The sequence below is a fragment of the Filicampus tigris genome, chromosome 8, assembly GCF_054856515.1.
Source record: "Filicampus tigris isolate MCC_2025a chromosome 8, RoL_Ftig_1.0, whole genome shotgun sequence".
In the NCBI taxonomy this organism is placed as follows: domain Eukaryota; kingdom Metazoa; phylum Chordata; class Actinopteri; order Syngnathiformes; family Syngnathidae; genus Filicampus; species Filicampus tigris.
The window spans coordinates 10202359-10224619 of NC_141224.1; the positions used below are offsets into that span (position 1 = coordinate 10202359).

The 22261-nt window shown below is 38.9% G+C and overlaps 1 protein-coding gene across 4 annotated transcripts in view; it reads left to right on the forward strand.

Annotated features, from left to right (window-relative positions):
- The window catches only part of efna4 (ephrin A4), a 50399-nt gene extending 28370 nt beyond the window's left edge, over positions 1-22029 (forward strand). For 3 of the 4 annotated variants that reach the window (XM_086039123.1, XM_086039125.1, XM_086039126.1), the window contains exons 2-5: positions 2663-2961; positions 7167-7235; positions 16931-16957; positions 18614-22029. In XM_086039123.1, coding sequence (XP_085895249.1) covers positions 2663-2961; positions 7167-7235; positions 16931-16957; positions 18614-18702 — 484 coding nt within the window. In that variant the 3' untranslated portion in view covers positions 18703-22029. The remainder of the gene's footprint in view (positions 1-2662; positions 2962-7166; positions 7236-16930; positions 16958-18613) is intronic. The other variant, XM_086039124.1, reaches the window with a different exon arrangement.
- Positions 22030-22261: the final 232 nt, after the last annotated feature.

Below are 22261 nucleotides of genomic sequence, written 5' to 3' on the forward strand. Positions count from 1 at the left end.
CGGCACCAATGCAGGTATTGGTGCATCCCTACTCTCGAATGTCTCTTGTTGGTTACTGCTAGACAAAAATACGTAGCAGCTGGAATTTAATCATTTGACGTGAATGGAATGAGGTTCTACTGTGCATGCCCATCTTTGCTTCCTCGGAATGTGTCGTTCAGGTTATAAAATAATGCTCAACTTTGTAACTCCTATGGGAATTAAGTTATCATTTTCAGTGAATGGACTGAGGTTGCACAGACTAAGTTAGTACTTGTTTTACCACAACTTTGGCACCTGGGGTGTTTATTTTTGGGACAGCTGGGTGCAGCTCATCTAAACGATAATCCTACCTATTGCGACACTTAGACATTATTATTATTGTCATTATTATTATGATTAACTCAGGGGCCCCACCATTCCTGGCTTTAAGTGTCAATCAAGTACATTGCCTCATCCCGCTCATTGGTTCTCACCTTGACTTTTTCCATTTCTTGCCATTTCCTGTTTCTGTTTTTCACGCTCAGCCTTTATTATTCCTCACCGACTTCCCTCGACTACTTTCAGCCTCACCTCAGTCTCGGCCCATATTAGATTATACACGGGTAACTCTTTAATGTACTGTAGCTGACAGGAAGCCAGGAATCATCGCTCTACATTATGCACCTCTTCTGTTCTAATGATGCCGTCTTGTCCACGGGTTGTTATTGTGCCGAAAGCCAGTCAACCTCGACAGAAGGTGTGCTCGTGCATGCCAATCATGCCTGCGTGTACACTCCCGTCTGTGCCTATCTGCACTGTACAGGTGGAAGCAAGTAATACAGTTTTTTTTTTTTGCACTTAAACTCCTCTCAGTGGTCATAATAAGCATTGATGTGTGTTTTAGCGTCACTTTCCTGACACTTTGGTAATTATTGCCTTCCGACGTTAAAAAAAATAAATAAATAATCCATCCCCGAGCCGGAGGTACCGACATTCCATTCCACGAAGCATTTAGGAATCCCTGAATACCCTTTATCTGCTTAATTGCTTTCTCTTTCCATTCAGTCTCCTATTACACTGTGTAAGTGTCTCAGCAAAGCCTGAGTTCATTTTGCCAATTCTTACCCGAAATGCAGACTTGAGGGATCATTCCTTCATGCCAAAGCCAAAAATCCCTATTGATTTGAAGTGATAAGCGGCACAAGAGCGAGGAGGGAGCCCCGGCTGCGATTCAAATTGCTACACGTTTCTTTCCAGCGCTTGACCGCTCACAATTTCCAACTCGTCTCCCATCAGACTTTTAGGGATAATGGGTCTGTGCCAAAGCAAGAGCCCTATTGATTTTAAATTGCACTAAACCCAATCCATAAGATTTGGAGGGTAACATTCAGATGGGTATGCACTCTGCTGGGCAGACAACATGATCTTGAAAAGTAAGGCATTAACTGTCTTGTCAAAACAGGAACCCTGTTGATTTCAAATGTGACATGATAAAGGGTTGAATCATAAACAGACTTTAAGCGTGTTTTTGGTATCTGAGGCAGGCCTCAACTGGTGGGTGCTAGGAGACTTTAGGAAAAGCATAGCAGCTTGTGAAAATTAAGAAAAAAAAGAATGTTTAACGCTACTAAGGTAACTTTAGCGAGGCAAATGAATCTGTTTTTTTTTTTTTTTTTTTTTTAGGTCCTATGAGGCACATCATGCCAAAAGAGCAGCAGCATGAGAAAAATTAAGAACATAATTTGAACTGCTAAACTAACTTTTGCTAGGCCCCAATAATGTTTTAGGTCCTATGAGGCTCATTGTACCAAAAGTGATGAAAAAGTGTTTTTGGCACTTAAATACTTCAACTAGGCAAATGGATAATTTTTCGAATGTTGTGAGTCTCACTGTGCGAAAGGTGAAAGGAAAATCAAAGAAAAAAAAACCAATTAAGTCTGAAATTTACCCTGGCAAATTTGTATTTTCAGGGTCTATGCGACTCTTTCTTTTACTATGAGAAACCTTATTTTAGGTAAAACCACTCTTAACCTTTAGCAGTTAGCATTAGCATGAAATCTGTTGGATTTGAAATGAAGAAATCCAAGGTGCTCGGTTTACTAAACTTCCTTGATCAACTTTGGGGAGAAAGTATTTATCAATCCTTTTAAATATTGTTTTTAAAGGCGCAAGAGAATATTGTATTTTTTTTTTAATAACAGGCTGAAGGATTAGTCATTGTTTCGTTGTACCCAAGTACTCCTCGCCATTTTGCCTCAGTTGTCAGAGCTGAGCGTCAGTTATTGGTCACCCGTCTGCAGCGTGGGCACACTTCCGTCGTCCGTCATTCGCCTTTTTTTTCTATTGACCCATCTATTTTTAAACTGGTGCCCGTCGGCGAGTCAGATGAAACTTTCACTCGCCCCACGAAAAATAGACTAATGAGGAACTGCAGACGGATGGCGGACTAAACAAAGGTGTTTCCTTCTGTGCTTAATCCGTCAATTTAAAAAAAAACAACATTTCCATCGTTGGTCAACCGTCAGCAAAACGGGGGTCCGTCAGTGACGGATAAACGGACCGATCCGTCAAATAGACGGAACGCCCAGCTCTGTCAGTTGTACTGTATCTTGAATTAAATGGATCCACGTAATTCTCAACCATCAATAATTATGGCCATCTGTATTATGACTAATTATGTTTGTGTCATTCTTTCTTCCAGGTTAACAGCAGGCGAACTGTCCATCCAGGTGAACCTGAACGACTACCTGGACTTCTACTGCCCCTACTACCCCAACAAGCAGATCCTGGGCCCCAGGCAACCGGAAACGCTGGCCCTCTACCTGACAGAGGAGGCCGCCTTCCAAGGCTGCGTGGAAACGACGGCAGCCATCAAGCGGTGGGAATGCAACACCCCCTTCGCTCCATTCGGCTCGGTGCGCTTCTCAGAGAAGATCCAAAGATTCACCCCTTTCTCGCTGGGATTTGAGTTTCTGCCAGGGCGCCACTACTATTATAGTTGTGAGTACGACACGTATGTGTGACTGTGCGTGGGCACTGATCCAAGAGACATGAAGGCTTGCCATTGTTTAGAAGCACTTTGAGTCTTGCTGATCCATTCAAGAAAATATGCCATGCTCGGAGGACCTGTAATGCTTTTCATAGCCTATTGTTAAGTTTCTCGGTTGTGTATTTTTAACTTAAGGAAATACATTTACATTTTATTTAGTATTAAAATTACATTATTTGCCAATTGCATAAGTTAATAATATCAATAATACAGTGGTAACTCAATTTAAGAGTAACCCACGTAGTTTTTTTTTCAGATACGAGTCGTCGCTTGGCTTTATTTATTTGATTTATTTATTTGCCTTGTTGCAAGCAATAATTTGAGTTATGTGCTAGCTTCAATCTGGTTATTGCCACTCCCAATTGCAGTTTACATTTGTTTTCAACCAAACCATACAGTATAACATTGCCTCACAAAAGTCCGCTAGCTTAATACTAACCCACATCGAATGCGCTATATAAATAAAAATTTACTGTATTGTATTGTATATATTCTTTATCATTTGAAACCTTTAAGCAGTGGCTATTTGGGACAGGTTCCCCTAAAAAAAAAATGCAAATGCTCAACAGCAAATGTGCTAGGTTTACTGTAATCAAGTAAAAACTGAACAGGAAATGTTTTAAGTAACAGATGAGAACAAAAATTTGAATATTTTTAACTGTCAGACAAGTGTAAAAATCAATTAACCCCAGAAAAATAAAATGACAGAAATTCTCAATCTTGACTTTGACGGCACACTTAGACAAAATTGAGCTCACTTGTGGTGTACAATCTGTTCTACCCTTGATATTATCAACTTGACAATATTGTACTGAGATAGACGCTCATGTCGCTTTTCCTTCATTGATAACCCGTGTTGTTCCGATCAGGGTTTTGACGGTTCCTATACGATCATCCTTCAGTGAGGTCGGCCGGTACCAATCTCATAGATTGGCGCTACAAATAGTTCAATTTTAGCGCTGCTCACTAACGCTTATTGTATCGATCAATCCGTCAAGTATTTTTTCGGCTAATTGATGAATCAGATTTAAGATAAAAACATTCTATCCAAATTTGCGTCCCTTTGTTCTTCTTCTCAGTGTTCCATCCACCTGTGCTTCTCCGACATGCCTCTACAGAAAAGAATGGCAGATAGAGGACATCTTGTCAGCTGTCAAACGTTTTTTTCTGTCTTTCCTTTATAAGGCAACTTTGTGTCCGTGTGAGCAAGAGAAGTGGGTGGACATGAGACAAGGCAGGGAATAAAAGAAGTGAAGAGAATACATGGCGTGCAACAGTGACACACTGTAACACACAGTGAGAGACTGAGGGGCCGCAAAGTGTCTGAGGAACAATTTGTAGATCAATACAGGCAGACTGAAGTAGAGATTGGGTGGTGTATAACTTGAAGTTCTAATGCCCCAAACGTCGAAGTTGTACCAACATTTTGGTGTGATGTTACTGCCTCACCATGCCTCATTTTAGTCAACATCAAACCACGGTTACTGATTGGATCCAAGCAGGTTTCTACTTCCTGATTTTTGTCAACATTCCTTTTGGCTTGATAGGACATACAGCTGCAGCCAGATATTTACCAGTACTTTGTGTCAAATGATTTTGATTTGGATGCCCCCCCTAGTAAAAATGTTTGATTGCCTATTAAAAATTTCAACTGTAACTATACCTCAAACTATGACCCCACAACACTTGGATGTCATTTTAAACTCATGTTATATTACCATAGTCATAGTAGTTAAAAATGGATGTTTTTTTTTTTTTTCAAACGGTTCCAAAGGCAACATACGGTACAAGCCAACTTTCGGAACATGCAAGTTGTTTATTTATAAGCGTCACGTTGAAAGATTATTTTGTAAACTTGCCAATAGTGATCCGGACCTTTCTCTGCATCAAATTTACAACCCTGCTTTTTCTGGCGTCACCCCCACAAAGAGCCTCGTTGGTGTTGGCTGTCAAGCCAGCAGGCTAATGATAGCTACTGCTCCGCTAACATGGCGCCTTAGAAGGAGCAGAAAAATATGCTAATAAGTGTGTTTTTCAGTAAATACTGTACTTTTACAGAGAAATAGGATTGGTGAATGCTAAGTTACAAACCAGTGGGGGTTTACTGTACTGAGTAAAGATGTAGACTGCTAGGTTGATTTCATGTCGCACTTTGACAGTTAATGTAAAAAAAAAAAAAAAAAAAAAAACTCACTGTACAATTGAGGGAGAGCAAACAAAAGCAAGGGATGAAAGGAGAAAGAGAAAGCATCTTTACATAAATTACGAGTGTAGTAGGCCTGACAATAGAGCTTTGTTGGAGTATGAAAGCACGGGTCCACATTCATGTATATTATGTACAAACACACAATCCGTAGGCTATTGTGCTTGTTGGGCCACTTCAGAGAAAAGCAACAATGGAAAGTAGCCCCCCCTGTAAAACCCCCCACCTCTCCGCCGGGTCGGACCACTTTGGGCTCTGAATGTTTGTGTTTGGTCAACATGAGTGATAAAGTTGGTCCAAATATGCGTCTCTTGTGTTTAGTGTGCGCCACTGGACAGACTATAAAGGCATTAGACAACAATAGTGTTACAAACACTAATTCCATTAGTTGCTTCAGTCTGAGCCCGGCTCAGCTCGTCTGCTCCCACACACTGTGGCGCTCACAGGCCACCATCTCTGGCTCATCACTTTGTGTTTCTTCCAATGGTACAGCCTCTCATCTTAAAGTATGAAAATTTAAAAAGTTCACCTTAAAACAATACGGCCAAAATCGAAAATAGCATCTCGAATTACCGTGGCAACCTGGTTTCACCGGACGTGGCGAGCCTGGACCACATCAGATGTAAAAATCATAGTTTCATAATAATAATTTCAAATATCCAAGACCTCATTGAGAGACAAATGTCTTTTTATGAACATTGTAATACTTTGGGGAAAACTGGACCATCCTGGACCACGTCCTATTCGTGTGCTTTCTAAAGCAAGCATATCGTCGCTGTCCTGTGAAAACCACTTTTGAAAACCACAAATCTCAAATTTTTTTGTTAATGGTGTTTCCGCGTTAGACATTGCATTAACGTGAAAATTAAAAATGTTTCCAAAATTGGACACAAGTGTTTTTTGACAAGACAGCGACGATATGTAATAAATTCACCTTAAAATAACTCCCCAAATTGTTGTTAATACGCCGACTGAAGGTGTTCATAAAATGACATTATATATCCTGCGCTTTTTAAAACAACAACACAATGGAACCTTTCATAATTAATCCGTCCCGGAAAGTCTGACTAAAACCGAATTGTACAAAATCCAAAGCAATATTTTCCATAGGAAATAATGTAAATCCAATTAATCCATTTCATACACCCAAAATGATTAACCAAAAATACATTTATATAGAGTAACCTTATCTTTACATTAAAAAAAACACATATCAATGACTAGTGAGGGTGAATTATAATAACGACATAGTATATGTCCTCAATTGTATTTTGTTTAGTTATTTATAAATTAGCATTCACTTGGCCACTGCATTAGGTACACCTGCCCCGTCTATCATATCGATAGTTAATGTGAATCAGTTGTAGACTACTAAATACAGCAATGTATTGTTAAATGAATACCTCTCTGATAGTGTCAATCAGTAGTGAGCGTTATTATCGTTGTAAAGACATTTGATACAGCTCCTGTATTGGTTTTGTGCAGGTGTATCTACTGAAGTGACTGTTTGGCACTTCGAAAAGTGAATACGCTCGCGTTATTATATGCCGTACCATGTCATTTAATATAATACAGATACAAAAATAGACGGTTGTTCACACAGACTGCTCCGCTGTCTATTGCTTTTGTGAATTATTCATTTTGTGTCGTACGAGGGATGCCAAAGATTTTTTTCTTCTTTTATGCTTCACTTGTGATGATAAACGTGAACTCTTGGGAAAACCATTCACGTGATGGATTTGAATATGTTTGTATCTAGCTGTAAAAACAGAATTGCTAATTAAATGACGCATGATTTTAGTGCCATTAATAAAGTACAGCTGGCTGGTGGTCCTGATCTAAAAACGAGGATTATCCCCCCCCTTTCTCGTGTGATGCGTTCAATGGCCGGGGGGACTTTTCATTAGCGCCTTGCACTGAAGTCCTTGTCTCTCCTTCCTTGTTGTGGCTCAGCTCTGCCTGCAGATGAAGGCCCGCCGCTGCCGTGTATGAAGCTGCGCGTCACCGTGTGCTGCGAAACCGGTGAGTGCGCGCCGCTTTTCATCAGCTACCGCCTTTCATCGTTCTTTTGCTCTCTCTGAACCCCCCCCTCCCTCCTCCCCTCCTTTACCGCCACCTCTGCCTTTCATATTTCTACTATCAGGGCTGTTTTTCATGCAACTGTTGCCCTCATTTCCCCATTACCAGTCCTACTGTTTTATTTCCTCACGCCTTTATGATCAGTGGAATTCAGTGATACCCCGACTTAAAAACGATGCGACTTGAGGGTTTCGGGCTAAACCGTCTTGAGTAGCAAGCAAAAATGTCTATTGCCATTCCAAATTCAAGTTTAAACATAGTGCACAGACAATTACGTTGTGTATTCAACCAAACCATAATTTATGAAAGTCCAGTTGCTTAATGCTAACACACGATGCAAAACCTTAATGTTGTATATTTAAAACAACCTCATATTGTAGGTTTGCCTTCGGAAATGTCCGGTTAGCTTAATGCTAACTAACAATACAAAACACCATAGATGGGACATCATAGCTAGCAAATATGTTGCAGCCGTAACTATTTAAGCAACAGATATTTGAACACAAATGGTGCAGCATCACAAAGTAGATAGACAATATAACAATACTCACACGCATATATTCTTTATACTCTGTGAGTAATATTGAAGCTTGCTGAGTAACTTATTTTAAAACTCTTCTTTTTTTGGGGGGGTAAATATCATTATTACACAGCATACCAGATGAAGTTCAATGTCAATGGGGATTAAAACATTAAATCATTATACATGCTATTTAATCGATGTTGATATCATGGGGAAACATTCCAGACACAGCCTTTACAGATAAAAATCCTTCACATAGTCATAATTTCAAATCTAAATCTTAAACTTACTAATTACATGTTTTTTTAAGTAATTCTCAGCACCTGTTCTCACTCACACTTACACAGTTCTCTAAATATGAGGCATATAAGTTAGATTTACTGCAAAACTGAGACAAAACAAAAGAGAATCAAACACCATATATTTAAACACCAGAATGTATAATTCCACTATATAACCTAATAATTCCACATTAACAAAAGTATACGAGCTTAATGCTAACATACAATGTGAAACACCGCAGATGGGCTAATGGAACCAAGCACAGAAGTTACAGTCATCATAAACTTTCAAAGTTCTACTTTAACACACATAGAGCAGCAACACACACGTATAGTATTCAATAATACTCAGAGCGTGTATTCTCTCTGCTCTGTGGTAACAACTATTACTGGAGCTTCCAGTCGTTGTGGACCTTCTCTGCCTCTTCGTGTAAATTACACTGCCTTTCTTCCAGTAGACCTCAGTGCTGCCCATCTTGTTGTGGCACAACGTGGAACTACACTGAGGCCCTGCAATTCTTAATTCAGATTTACCTTTATACTGTAAAAAGCTATAAAAATAATTATGGATAGTGCGCAAATCCTATAATTGGATTTTTTTTTTTTTTAATGTGCCCTACTCCATTAGCTGTCACCATCATTCCGCTGCTCCCCGTCACACAGTGTGAAATTCCCAGACTTGATCTAATCCAGAGCCCGCCTGGAGTAATGTTAGTCTTCCAGTCCACTGAGCTGCCCCTTCGCCTGTCGCCCGGTCTTGCTGTGGGAATCCTTGTGCCACTTGTTCGTGTATGTGTGTGTGTGTGTGTGTGTGTGTGTGTGTGTGTGTGTGTGTGTGTGTGTGTGTGTGTGTGTGTTATGCTTACACGGACCCCATTGCGTGTCGTTTGGTGATCTAATTTGGATGTGCGGGGGTGTGTGTGTGTATCCGAGACGTCTGTCCCAGTTCCCATCTCAGTGCTATCTGCGGGGGGCTCCTCATCCCAGGCTGGACCATGGCCACTGGGGGCAAAGTTCACTAAATCTGTATTACTCGTCATTAAAGGGGAGGGTGGAATACAAGTAGGATAAAGAGAAGCCCTGGAATTGTCTCCTGATGGCTTTTATTCGCAAAAAAAGTTTAAAAAAAGATAAATAAATAAATAAATACCTGTTATTAACTAACCTGCTATTTTTTCATTAGTATTATCACAGTGTGTCCTGTGAACCTGCCGAGAATGAATGAAATGCACTCTGCAAGGCTCATTGTTATACAAGAACTCAATATAATTTTTTTTCTGTGGTTGTAGTTTACCTTGAGAGCTGTTTCCATTTTGAATTTCTCATTTGCTTTTCATTGAACATAAGCAACTGCATTCATGATAAAAGCAAAAAAAAAAGTTAAATATTTTACAGCAGTTTTGCCTCATTTTTTTTCTTTTTCTTTTTCAAATTCATTTTAATTCTGAAGTTTTATATTAATTTCAGTTTATGTAGAATGTATTTTAGACCTATATTCATATATTTTTTTGTACGTTATTACTAGGGGTGTAACGGTACGCTAAATCACAATTCGGTTCGGTTCGTTTTTTTGGAAACTTCGATTCGGTATATTTTGGGTACAAAAAAAACAGATTTTTTTTTTAAATACGTTTAAATTTGAAAAGATGACAAGTAAATGGTACATTTTTTAGAAAAAATGAATAAAAGCGAACCATTTGGGTGATATTCTAAGAAATTACACCAGAATAAAAAATACACTAACAATAAAGATCTCTTAATTTAGTAAATTATTAAAACACTGAAATCTTTAAACACTCAGCAGCAAAAGCCTATGACACACCTAAGTATTCAAGTTAAAGACAATTTGCCATTACAGTACATGTATACACTTTTTGTGATAAAAAAGATACATACAATAACAGTTACAATTATTGCTAACTATATTAAAACTCTTTCTATAATGAAAAAAATTGTAATGTATGCACTTTTAGGCATTGAAATCTTTGAATGTTCAACAGTATATTGTAACGAATTGGGTTATCTGTGTTGTGGTCGGATTTGTGTGTTGCCGAGTTGTGATGTTTCCGAGGTTCATGAATGCATCGTACGGCAAGCGAGTGGAGCAGCGGAGAAAGAAGAGCGCGAGCAGTTGTACTTGGATTAATCAAAACGTGATAATTAAACTGCGTCAGACGGCGTGTTCCTGGAAGACGCTACAATATGATGAATCTCGCTATTTAAGTTTTGGGCTAAAAAGACTGCTAGCTTCCTCGTCTAAGAAACATTCACAGTCGAATGATGCCGTGCATGTTAGACGTGCTAGCCGCAACATAGCCGCCGATTTCATGTAGCAATGTCGGCACATAACTTCCGGACTTATCCACGCACCTTTCCCCACCGGCGATGGGGAACAGGAAAGCCAGAATGTTCCCAAACAGGAGACGGCTGTGTACGCGGGTACCTTCGAGCTCTGGCTCTTTTCTGTCTCTCTCTTTTGTGCCGCCACTCTCGTCTCCCGCATGCAACAGTCAGCGTTCGTGCGTAAGCTCGCGCTAATAAGTGGACCGAACCGAACGCGAGTGGACCGAACCGAACATGCCATACTGAAACGTATACACCTGAGTGTACCGTTACCCCCCCTAGTTATTACCTATTAATATTTTCTGAATACACTGTGACGTGGGATGAATAGCGTCATGATTCTGGTACTGGATTTGATTTTCTAAGTGTACCTAATGAAATGTCCATTTAGTGTTGGTCAGATCACACACACTTGAAGTGATTCTCTCAGTTTTCTATTTTTTCCCCCCTCCCACATCTCGCTCTCATCCTGTCCCTTAACCAAAACTAATCCTGACTAAATTTGCCGCTTCCCATCTCCTTTTCTTTCTCTCTCCTCCGCTCGTCTGTCGTTCCTCAAGTGGCACTAATCCTCCCCTTCCCTCTGTCTCCTGCGTTGTCTTCCCCTCTCCTCACTCACGCCTCTTTTTATGATCTTTCACTAGCCGAGCAAAACTAATCTGGGCACGCCGGAGTTTCTCCCGACTCCGCCCTCCCTGAGCCACTTCCCTCGCTGTTGGGTTGCCATGCTTAGCCCGTGCCGTGCTGTACGGCCATGGCGAGAATATTCTGTACTGTACTACAATACTAAAGAGAGAGAGGGGAGTGTAAAAGACGGATGAACGAGGGGACGAAGGAGAATTAGAGGGTTTCTAGATGTTCATTGGGTGCTGTACTGATGTTCCCAGCTCAAATTCTCCCTCCTGGCTCCTTGTTGGTACATGCATGTGTGTGTGTGTGTGTGTGTGTGTGTGTGTGTGTGTGTGTCCCATAGTAACAGAAGCACTTGTCCTCCAACTCCCCTGAACCACATTTTCCCATGATTAACAGACAATTCCATGCAGGGATGCTCTGTTGTGGGCAATCATCTCTCTCTCTCTCTTATACACACACACACACACACACACACACACTACTTTGGTTTGAAGGGCGGCCACGGTGACATTGCTCCAAGGTCACTCAGCAGTCTCTATTCTCTCCAGTGTGCCCACCTGTGTGTTTATGGACTTAATTTAACCCCAAAACACACAACACAGTGCACAGGAGTGATGCAGGAGGCTCTTAATGACATTGCGTGTGCGTGTGCATGCATGTGCTGTGATGTTAATTACCTCCATCCTCTTGTACTTAATACTAGTGACGTGTATATAAAGTTGGAGGTCCAAATCCCCTAACAGTTAGTTTGGACACGCCTTCTCATTCAATAGCATGAGAGAGTATATACAAACTTTTTATTTATTTTTATATATATATATATATAGAGAGATATATAGAGATATATAGATATATAGAATTGCGACATACATGAAAAAGCAAAATAACCCATTGAAGGGTCAGGGTTATGGTTAAATGTTTTATTAAGTTTAAAATAAAGATCATATGAGTGAGGGATGTTGGACTATCACTGCGATTCAGTCGTGGTACGACAACAAATTAAAATTCTCTTGTTGTTTTTTTTTTTTTTTAATTCAGTTTTTTAACTGATGGATGCCACACTTCATACATGTCACCTAACATGTTAAGCTAAGCTAGCGCTAGCTAAACTGTGTATCCAGCAAAACTTGATGTAGCTCTGCTTGTGTCAGGGTTATAATAGTTTACTCATCAGCAAGCTTTGCAGAAGCCTAATAACGATCCTGAGCATTCAATCAGACGTGTTGGAGGAAGGCGACATCTAAAACACGCTGAAAAGGGGCTCTCGAGGACCGGGCGTGGGCACCCCCGAATGTGTCGTATGCTAACCAAATGTCCTGACATCTCTCCCCCAAAAAATCTCTCATTTCATGGGGAAAAGCGCCTACTAACGAGCCATTTTTCCACTAGGCAGGTGAACAACCGGTTGGTATGCAGGCCGGTCGTTCACCAGCCACGCTGGGCAACATCAATCCTATTATGACCAACCCTCGGTGACATAAATAGGGAGACTCCACACTTAAAAAAGAAAAATTACAACTGAAGAAGCCTCTCAAATGACAGGTGAAACATCTTTCACAAACAAGATGAGTCCAGTTGCCTGGATTCAACCTTTACAGATTACCGTGACCTGGATGACTGAAAATCTCCACAGAACGTCCATTTTCAGTAATACGCCCCCTTGATCTTGTGCAGCTCTGTGACTGTAGTTGTGATTTACTTTATGTCATGCATCTGCATATTTTGATGGCAACCGCCTCGCATTAACAGGATCTATTCACATTCACTTTCAAGCATTTTGCCATAACATGTCGAAAACGCAGCCTTTCGGTTTCCGGTGAGATTTTTTTTTTTTTTTTTTCTTCCCCCACATCACGACTGGTAGGAACGAAGCCAGAGAAGGTGCTTGAGCCAGCGTTGCATCAGACAACGAGCCACCCAATAGACACCGCACTCTCTCCTCCTCACTCACCTTCTTCTTTCGCCGTCAACTTCGCCCCTAAAAACTGCTCCTGTTTTGTTTTTCGTCGCCGTCCTACTGCGAGAAGCCATTAAGAAGCGACTTCCCTTTCGCTCTAATTGATTCCTTTTCTCTTTCCCAATCTCCTCCCTTCTTTTCCTGTCATTCTCCCGCTGTGAGCCCCGTCTTTTTCACTTTGCACAGTTTTTTTTTTTTTTTTTTTTTTGGGTGGGGGGTGGTCTTACATTGCTGCCTTCCTTTCACCCCACCAAATAAAACCTCCCTCCTCTTATCATGCCCGAATACCTTCGAACTCTCTGAACTGGAAACGCACACACATGCACACCCAGCCCAGCTTTGCCGAATCTCCAAATCCAACACTCCAATTCAAGAAACTTTTTTTCAATTTGTCGATTTCGTAAGAATTTTTTTGTTTTTGTTTAATGCAGCGCTAAGGATCGTCTGTTAGCATTAGCTGCCACGTTTGTAAAATGGCGGCGTCCTCTGAGCTGAAATGGGGGAACACTGCGGCAGAGTGCTTTTCCACACACACACACGCACGTTTAGCCACGGTTGTGCTGCACGTTCCAGACTGCAGTGCGGATAAAGGAGCAGAGACGCCGCCGTCGCCATTTTGTGGTGAAGCTCGCCACCACCGCTATTGTGAGCGAGCACTTTTTTTTTTTTCTTTTTGCGCACAATTAAAGTCGGGTCATAACGCACGTGACACACACACACACACACGAGGCATTTTACAGATTGGTTTGTAATGCAGGCCTTGTGGTGTCGAACATGTGCAAAAACAGTTTAAGACTTTTAGGATTTTTCTTTAAAAAATGTTTTTGAGAAGCTAAATCTATAATAAACCGTAAAATGGATTTTGTAGCTGTATTAGGTTCTCTGTAATTGCTGCACAGTTTATAGGTCACTCGTTGAAATAATTTTTATTTAAAAAAAAAAAAATCCATTAAACGTCACTGAATTATTAGAGCACATTCTATTTTTATTTATATTGTACGTTATTTCTTCATTATTTTATTATTAGAAGTATTTTTTATTGTTGTTCTATAAATATATTTTCATGCGCAATCCTTTTTTTACATTTGTTTCCTAATTACACATATGTCTGTATTGCAAGCAGTCCAGAAAATGGATCAATTTGTGTGTATATATAATACCAATATTATAAATGCATTAATTTATTTTATTTTGTTATTCATCAGTTGACATTGTGAGCATTTTGCTTTTTCAAACAAAATGTATCATTGTTGTAATGTAATTTTCATTCCTTCCTTTTTTTTTTCTTATTTTATGGAATATTTTATTCCATTTCCCGCATGTGATTGGCTAGAAAAAAATCACATGATTCTAAAGCCTTATAGTGAGGTATGTTGCATCAAGCTTGAATATTTTAGTTTTCTTAAATCATTTTACATTATCATTTGGATACATTTATGTATTTATTTCTATTAAAATTATCTTTCTTCATTCTTACATCCAATTTTGACTGTTTCTGTCCCAATTAAAACATTTTTTTTTACCCAATAAAATTTGGCCTATTTATTAATTTAGCTTTTTCACCACAATTAGTGGTTAACCTTTTTTTTTGCACCACAATAAATATAATCAAGAAATGAAACATTTCAATATGTTTTATAGGCGTACAAGAATGGAGGTTTTCAATAAGACACTTCAGTCGTGTTTTTTTTTTTTTAATATGATTTATCTCAGACACACACGCAGCCGCACACACACTGCGCACCAGGCCAAGTCCCAGCATGCTATTTGATGCCTCGTTAACCCCAAGATGGCCGTTAGTTGTAGACAATCAGCGGAGTAATTTTGAGCGACAGACAATGCTTGCAGGTGTCACGCACACATAAGACAGATGTTGTACGTTTAATGAAGAAACACAACACGTTACTTGGCCTCATCAGCTCAGTTGCCGGAGGCGCAGAGAAGTGGCGCTATTTTGTGTATCAAAACGTTCAATATAGTACACTCTTCTCTAGATGTGTTCTTGTCTTTCTATGTTAGTGTGGCACAGCCTTTGAGAGACGATTTTTTTGTGTGGGGACATTTTCAAAAATACTATGGTGGGTGTGGACGTGTTTTCTTATGTGTGTGTATGTGTGTTCTTGTTTTTTCATTAATTGTGTATCACAAACCTTGAAATTCCAAGTTTAAATGTATGTGTTCATGTGTATATATTTGGAAGCACCCTCAACTTCCCAAATTCAAAGGTGTGCATATTTCTATGTTTGTGTGGCAGCACGATTAACATCACAGTTTAAGTATGTGTGTGGGTATGTGTTCTTCTCTTTCTATTTATCTGTGGAACGACCCTTAAAATGCCACCTATTTAAATCAAACTGCGTGTACTTGTTTTTCTGGATTAGTGTGGCTCCACCTTTGACTTTGCAACTTAAAATGTATGCTTTCGTCTTTCTGTATTTGTGTGGCACGACCCTTAAACACTTAAGTGCCCACTTTTAATGTAGTGTAGTGGTAGTGTCTAGCTAGGGATAGAATCATCTAAAATTCTGCCTTTTTATTCAAACAATCAGTCAAACTTTAATTACTACGTATATCACACACAGTGCTTACTTGCTTAAGATCAATCCCCTGCCGTTACTGCACACACATGCCTTGAAAGTGTTTGGTGTTTGACACACAAATATAAGACACGGACACACACACACACACACACACACACACACCCCCACACCCCTCCACACACACACACACACACACACACACACACACTAAACATTAGGTTGTTATGGGTGGTTCCACACATTTACGGAAAAACAAGTACAGAAGCACACACAAAGGGTTATATTATCATTTTTTTTGACATGCATGCATGTGTGTGCATTTGATCTTGTTTTTCTGGATTCATGTGGACCCACCCTTGACTTTCCAACATTGCGTGGGGTGTGGGACATTGTGTGCCACAACCTTTGACCTTTGAACTCTAATTGTGTGTATGCAGCCAACTTTGAAATCACACCTTTTATGTGTGTGTCTGTTCTTAAGTGTAGTGTGGAACCACCCTTGACATACTGTATATTACCAACGTTTGTTGTGTGTGTATGTTCTTGTATTTCTGTATTGGTGAAGCACAACTCTTGGCATCTTCAAGTGTGTTATATCATTGAGTCGCACCTTTTATATCCCTTAATTTGTGGGCACTTTTTTTTTTAGATATTGGCCTGTCCATACAAGAAAGTACAACCCTTGATATCCCAGCTTTTAGCGTGTTTGTGGGGACATTTTGCATGCACGCATCTTCTGTGTCCGTGTGTCCTCTCAGGCTCACACAAAATTGTTTCAAATGCTTCCTCCTTCCAAAAAAAAGCATGCTTCCATAATTTCTTTTTAGCGCACCCCCCTTTGACAAACTGTCGGCCAGACTCTTTAACGTGCGATCTCCCGCGCTCCTTCCCAAGTTCCGTTCCCTTTTCTCTCCGTCTGACCTTGCTAAACTTCTTTTCTTCCGCCCTCGCTCGCACTTTCAAGCTCTGTCCACTTCTTGGTCTCGCTCTGTCATTTTGAATTTTCGCTTGTTTTTTTTTTTTCTTTTCTCCTCCCTTTTCATTTCCTGTATCCTCTCTGTCTGGATATAATCCTCATCACTGTAACGCTCCCTAATTTCCATAACACCTCTCCTTTTCCTGTTGTTTCTCCTTCCTTTCTTCCCGACCTTTAAGAGAATTTGCTGAGAATGGCGTAAGGTTTTAACAAAAGATAAATGTATCCCTTTGCTCATTTGTCTGCCTCTTGCTGTTTTTACTTCTACCAGCTACACTACTTTTTTTTGGGGGGGGGGGGGGGAGCGTTAAGCATGAAAACATGATGAATCAGCAACTTCTTCCTAAAGTTTTTCCTCTTTCTCTTTCCGTTTCCACTCTCACAGCGTCCAAGGGCTCCAAACAAACTCAAGGTGAGATTCTTCACCGGTTTTCAGCACTCGTAGGATTGCAAAAATCAAGTTGAAGTTAGCCGTAATAAATAATGAAATTTTTTTTAGAATAGTCATAACATTGAGAGGGAAAATGTATTAATTCATGAGAAAAAAAAATAAGTCAGAATGTTAGGAGGAAAATAATATATACATATTGAGAATAGTCATATTACAAGGAAAAGCTTTTAAAGAGACTTGATATTGTAGAACAAAACAAACAAGAAGTCCGAAAACAGAAATTCATACATTTTAGAAATAATATAGTCCTATTCTGAAAAAAAAATAAGACAAATACCTATTAAAGAATGAAGTCAAAATTTAAAGTGATAAAAACATTAACAAGCAAGAATCAAATGTAATATTCAAAGTGAAAAGAATAAACATTTCAAGAAAATTCTGACATTTTACAGCATAGTGAGAACATTTAGTGGGAGGGGAAAAACATATATTCATGAAAGTTAAGTCAAATTACTATAAAAAAAAATGCATACTTTTGAGAAAAGGCATATTACATTTTTTTAAGAATAAGTGATGATAGTTTAAGTGAGAAAAAAACAGGAGAACTTAGTCAGAAAACTTCATTATAAATTCATACATTTTCGAAAATTAGAACTTAGACAACAACTTCTAAAACAGAAGAAAAAAACATGCATTTTAGAGAATGTGGTCAACGTGTTATAAAAATGTCTTAAGAATAATGGAGTAATAAAAGGGAATAAAATTAGGAGACTATTTCAAGAATATTCAGGCATTTTCGAGAGTCATAAAAGAGGGAAAATTCATTTTCAAGAAAATAAATTTTTGCATTACTACAAAAAGCATACAAAGGTCACAGCATTGCAAGAAATAAATCATAAAAAGAAAGAAAATATGCATTTATGAGAGGAGAAATAGATTTTAAGGGGAAATAATCTCAAATTTGCATTTTAGATTGACAAGAAAAATCTTGTTGGACCAAAATTGTAATTTTTTGGGCAGAGAAATGCACATATTTAGGAAAATAAACTCAGAATATAACAAGAATAGTCATCATTTTACAGTGTCGAGTAACATTGAATATTTTTGAAACTTTTGAGTATTCTCGTAACCTTAAAAGAAGTCTCTTTTCTTATTACGCTCTTAAAAAATTGCAAATTTTAATTGTTCTCTAATATTCCAACTTGATTGCCTTACAAATACATTTTTCATGTAATTTTCCAACTTTTGTTCTTTCTGCTTGTAACATTACAAACTTTTCTCGCAAAAATGCAACTTATCATTGTTGTGATATTACATGCACTGTATATACAGTACCTGTATACCGTACTCGGTACTTTACAATTGTTCCATTCTTATCAAAAAAGTAGGATTTGGTCTTTAAAGTTTAGCCTGAAAATGTATGTAAAATTACACGTTTTTTTTTTTTTCGTTTTTTTGTTTTTTTACATAATCAATTCCCACTGATGCTCTTTTGTAAAAAAAAAATCAATTTGATTTTAGTCATGATTTGGCCTCTCGAGCTCTTGTCTATGCACCGCACCCCAGAGAAAACCGTTTGATATATTCTTAAAGAAAAAAACGAATACCTCATCATGTCACAAGCAAGGTGACACTTTTCCCACTGAAGTCACATTGTTGTTCTTTGTCCCCTCTCAGCGACGTCACCTCTGAGTCGAGGTTGTCCGTCGAGGGCGCCTTCACTTCGCCTCCTCTTTGTCCTCCTCGCCGTCCTGCTGACCACCTGACCTCCTCGCACCTGTTCACAGTGAGATTGGGACACTCAGGCACAGTTGGTGACCCCCTCGCCGCCCATGCAAAGAGGCCGCGGAAGACATGTTTGTCATTGCGCACACACACAAACAACCATGTGCACCACACACATACACACACACACACACTCAGGGACTTACTGTACACCGCCCACAATCCTACTCATCTAATTACCTTCTATGAAATACTCTCAGGCCACTTCATTAGGTACACCTGCACACTCTAACGCGGTGTTCATTGAGACACCACTAAACAAAAATGCCACAAAAAGTGGATACATAGGCTAGCAGGAGATCATGTCATCGTTCTGCCTGTCATTATACGACGCTGGCATAGATGGATCAACAAAAATGCATCGTTTCCAGACAACCTAAGTGAAATTGTATAGTTTGCCGCCACACACGGTACACTGGCAGTCAGTATATGTTGCCGGCATAGATGGCTGAGCAAAGATATGTTATGGCTGAGCAAAGATATGTTATGTGTAGTAAATAAATTATTTTTGGACCGGTGAAAGAGGGTGTTTGCAGTTTTCTACCTGCTAGCATGAATTCAGTGTAGCCTCATTTCACTCCTCACCCTGCCCTTGAGTATCTGATCAAAGGCACGCCCCGTACTAACATGCTCACATAGCGAGAGCGTTCATGGTAAACAAGACAACCTTAGCCACAGCTGCTCGATTGCTAGCCTGACTTGGAGTATTCATGATGAAGTGTTGCAAAACACGAAATGTTACCGGTTCGTTGTTGTATTCTTTTTGGAATGTACACTCAGTTAAAAAATGAATTTGGATGATTTCCTGTGTCACACAGTACTTCCTTCCTGTCGCTATACATCACTAGCCGGGTTTACATGAAGCCTTTTTTTTGTCATCGATGTAAACATCACGTGATCTATCAAGATGGAGTTCATTCATCTATTTAGCACATTAATCGCTATTGTTTTAACACTTTTATTAAAGCAGCATCTTGATTAAAAACAAGTAAGGAGTACTTGAAAAACAAGTTCTCGCGGCGCAGACTAGTTCCGGTAAGACGCTGACATTTTAAAGTGCGTATACAGCGACGTCACTACGCATTTACAAGACAAGTCAGACTTGGCAGCCTGGCTATTCCGATTGAACTGTTTACATGACGCTCATTCGGATTGGCAAAAGAAATATATCACCCCTGTGAATCTGAATGAAATTCTATTCGGATTGAGCCTTTTTATTCCATTTGGGGAGTTTATATGGCGCATTTTCATTCCGATTGATCATTCGGGTCCTTTCGAATCAGAATACATGGCTCCATGTAAACCGGCTATTGGCAAGGATCGACGAACAAAAATATACTGTATTATGTGTCGGAAGTCAACATTTTTCGGACCAATTAAGTAAAATTGCATAATTTCCTGTGGGACACACTTCTTGTCATAATACATCACTGACGTAGATAGATAAACAAAAATACATTGTTGTGGATAAATATTTTTGGGACCAATTCAGTGATAGCAGTTTCCCGCAGCACTCAGTTCACGGCCTTTCGCTGTCATTGACAAAAGAACAAAAACTTGTTAATTTTGTAAATAAATCATTTTCAGACCAATTAAGTGAAATGGGATAATTAACTGCGGCACACAGTACACTGTCACTACATGTCACAGGCATAAATAGATTAATAAAATGACTCTAGTCATGGTTAAATATTTTTCTGACTAATAAATTGCAATTGAATGATTTCCTGCAGTGTACAGAACAATGCCTGTCACTATATGACACTGGCAAAGATAGATGTGCAAAATACATTATTTTTAGTCATTTTCGGACCAATTAAGTGAAATTTGACTAGTTCATGAGTTGTTACGATACATGGCTGACATAGTTGGATGAACAAAAACATTTAACAAAATAAGTACAATTTATTTTTTGTACATATTTTTTGGACTGGTTGAGGGAAATTAGATAAAATAGACACATTTACAAAGATATTGTTCAGTTTTTGGTGACACTGGACAGTGCAACATTAATAAGACAGTTTTTTATTGCGATTGCATTTTGTATCAAATGAGATGTTATGCATATGCCTAAGATTGACAGATGCATTTCAAGTTGTTACATTTTGTCAAAGTTCCACATTTTTATTTTCGGCTCTTAAATGTGTTTCTCTACTATAAGTTTCTGGATTTGATCAATAAAAAACAGGGAACATGGGAGCTATTATGGAATAATGAGGCAAGGCTGCTACGCCCCCTGCTGGGATCCAACTGGTTGTACTGGAATTGGACTGGGTTGGCCACCCGCCGGATTACAATGGTGAAGTTTTATAATAATGATGATAATAATAGTAAGTACCTTGGGCTGCTTTGTCCCGTTTGATCGGACATCCCACCGTGCTGCTGCTCTGGATCACAGGGCAAATGCACGCCAGAGGGAATTGTGGGTAAACACAACACGGGGCTGGTCTTGCTCCACTGAAGCACACCACTGCAGATGATATGCACACATGCTCCTTTTTTGTTTTTTTCTTTTGAAAAACAAGCCCCCAACACATTTAAGCTAATGTGGTTAGTAAGCCTTGCCAAAATACGCCTGATCTATTGTTTTGATGATAATGTCATAGTTGTATTTAAATGTGTAAAAAAGAAAAAGAAAAAAAAAAAAGTTTGTTTACGCAGAATCAGTGGGTTTTTTTTTACATTCTAGTTTTGTATTCTAGATAACTGTTAAATTGTTTTTTCCTTATTTTGATGTACAAATGTGTTGTGCCGCAATGTAGTTTTGCAAGCCAAATTAATTGGCCATTTAAATTTGTAATTGAGTAATTATTTTAATTTTTTTTTATCATACATTTTTGTGGTTTTGTTTTACCTAAAAGGTCAATTGTTTGAATTATACTATGTGTAAAATACGTTTGTTTGTTTTTTTATTTAATTAAATTCTCCAAATTTAAATGAAAAAAAAAATACTGTACTTTTTAAAAATACGTATTTGATATGTTTGATTGCCTTGGGCTTTAATTCTTTAAAAATATATATAAACTACATTGTTGGCATTTACCTTTTTTTGTTTGAATACACTGTAAATCCCATTAATGCAACTTTTGTTGTTGTTTTAATCATTTCTGTGATATAGAACGTAATGTACAGCTTAATTATCTGTTTTGTTTCTCGTTGTGCATGTGTGTAATGTTCCCACAGCGTTCACATTTTAGTGAAAAATGCAGCTTCTTCTGTGAAGAGACAACTGCGATCTGAGCCTATTTTTCTTGTACTATTTTCATTCGAATGTGGCGACAAAATAAATTTTGGAAACGTTGGTGTAATTAATGTGTGGTTAATCCAATCTGGCACATATAGCTTCTAAGTAGGACACACAAGATCCTCGAAATAAGGATTGTTTGAGGCCACGAGGTGACCTTGCGGTGTAAAAGGCACTTGTAATACGAGTAAGCTGCTAAGGTATTGAGCCGAGGGTCTTTTATCCACGGGCCAGCCCTGGCCTGATAAGCCTCGGCTAGCCAATAGACTCCCTTTATTAATGGACCCTCCGGCTTT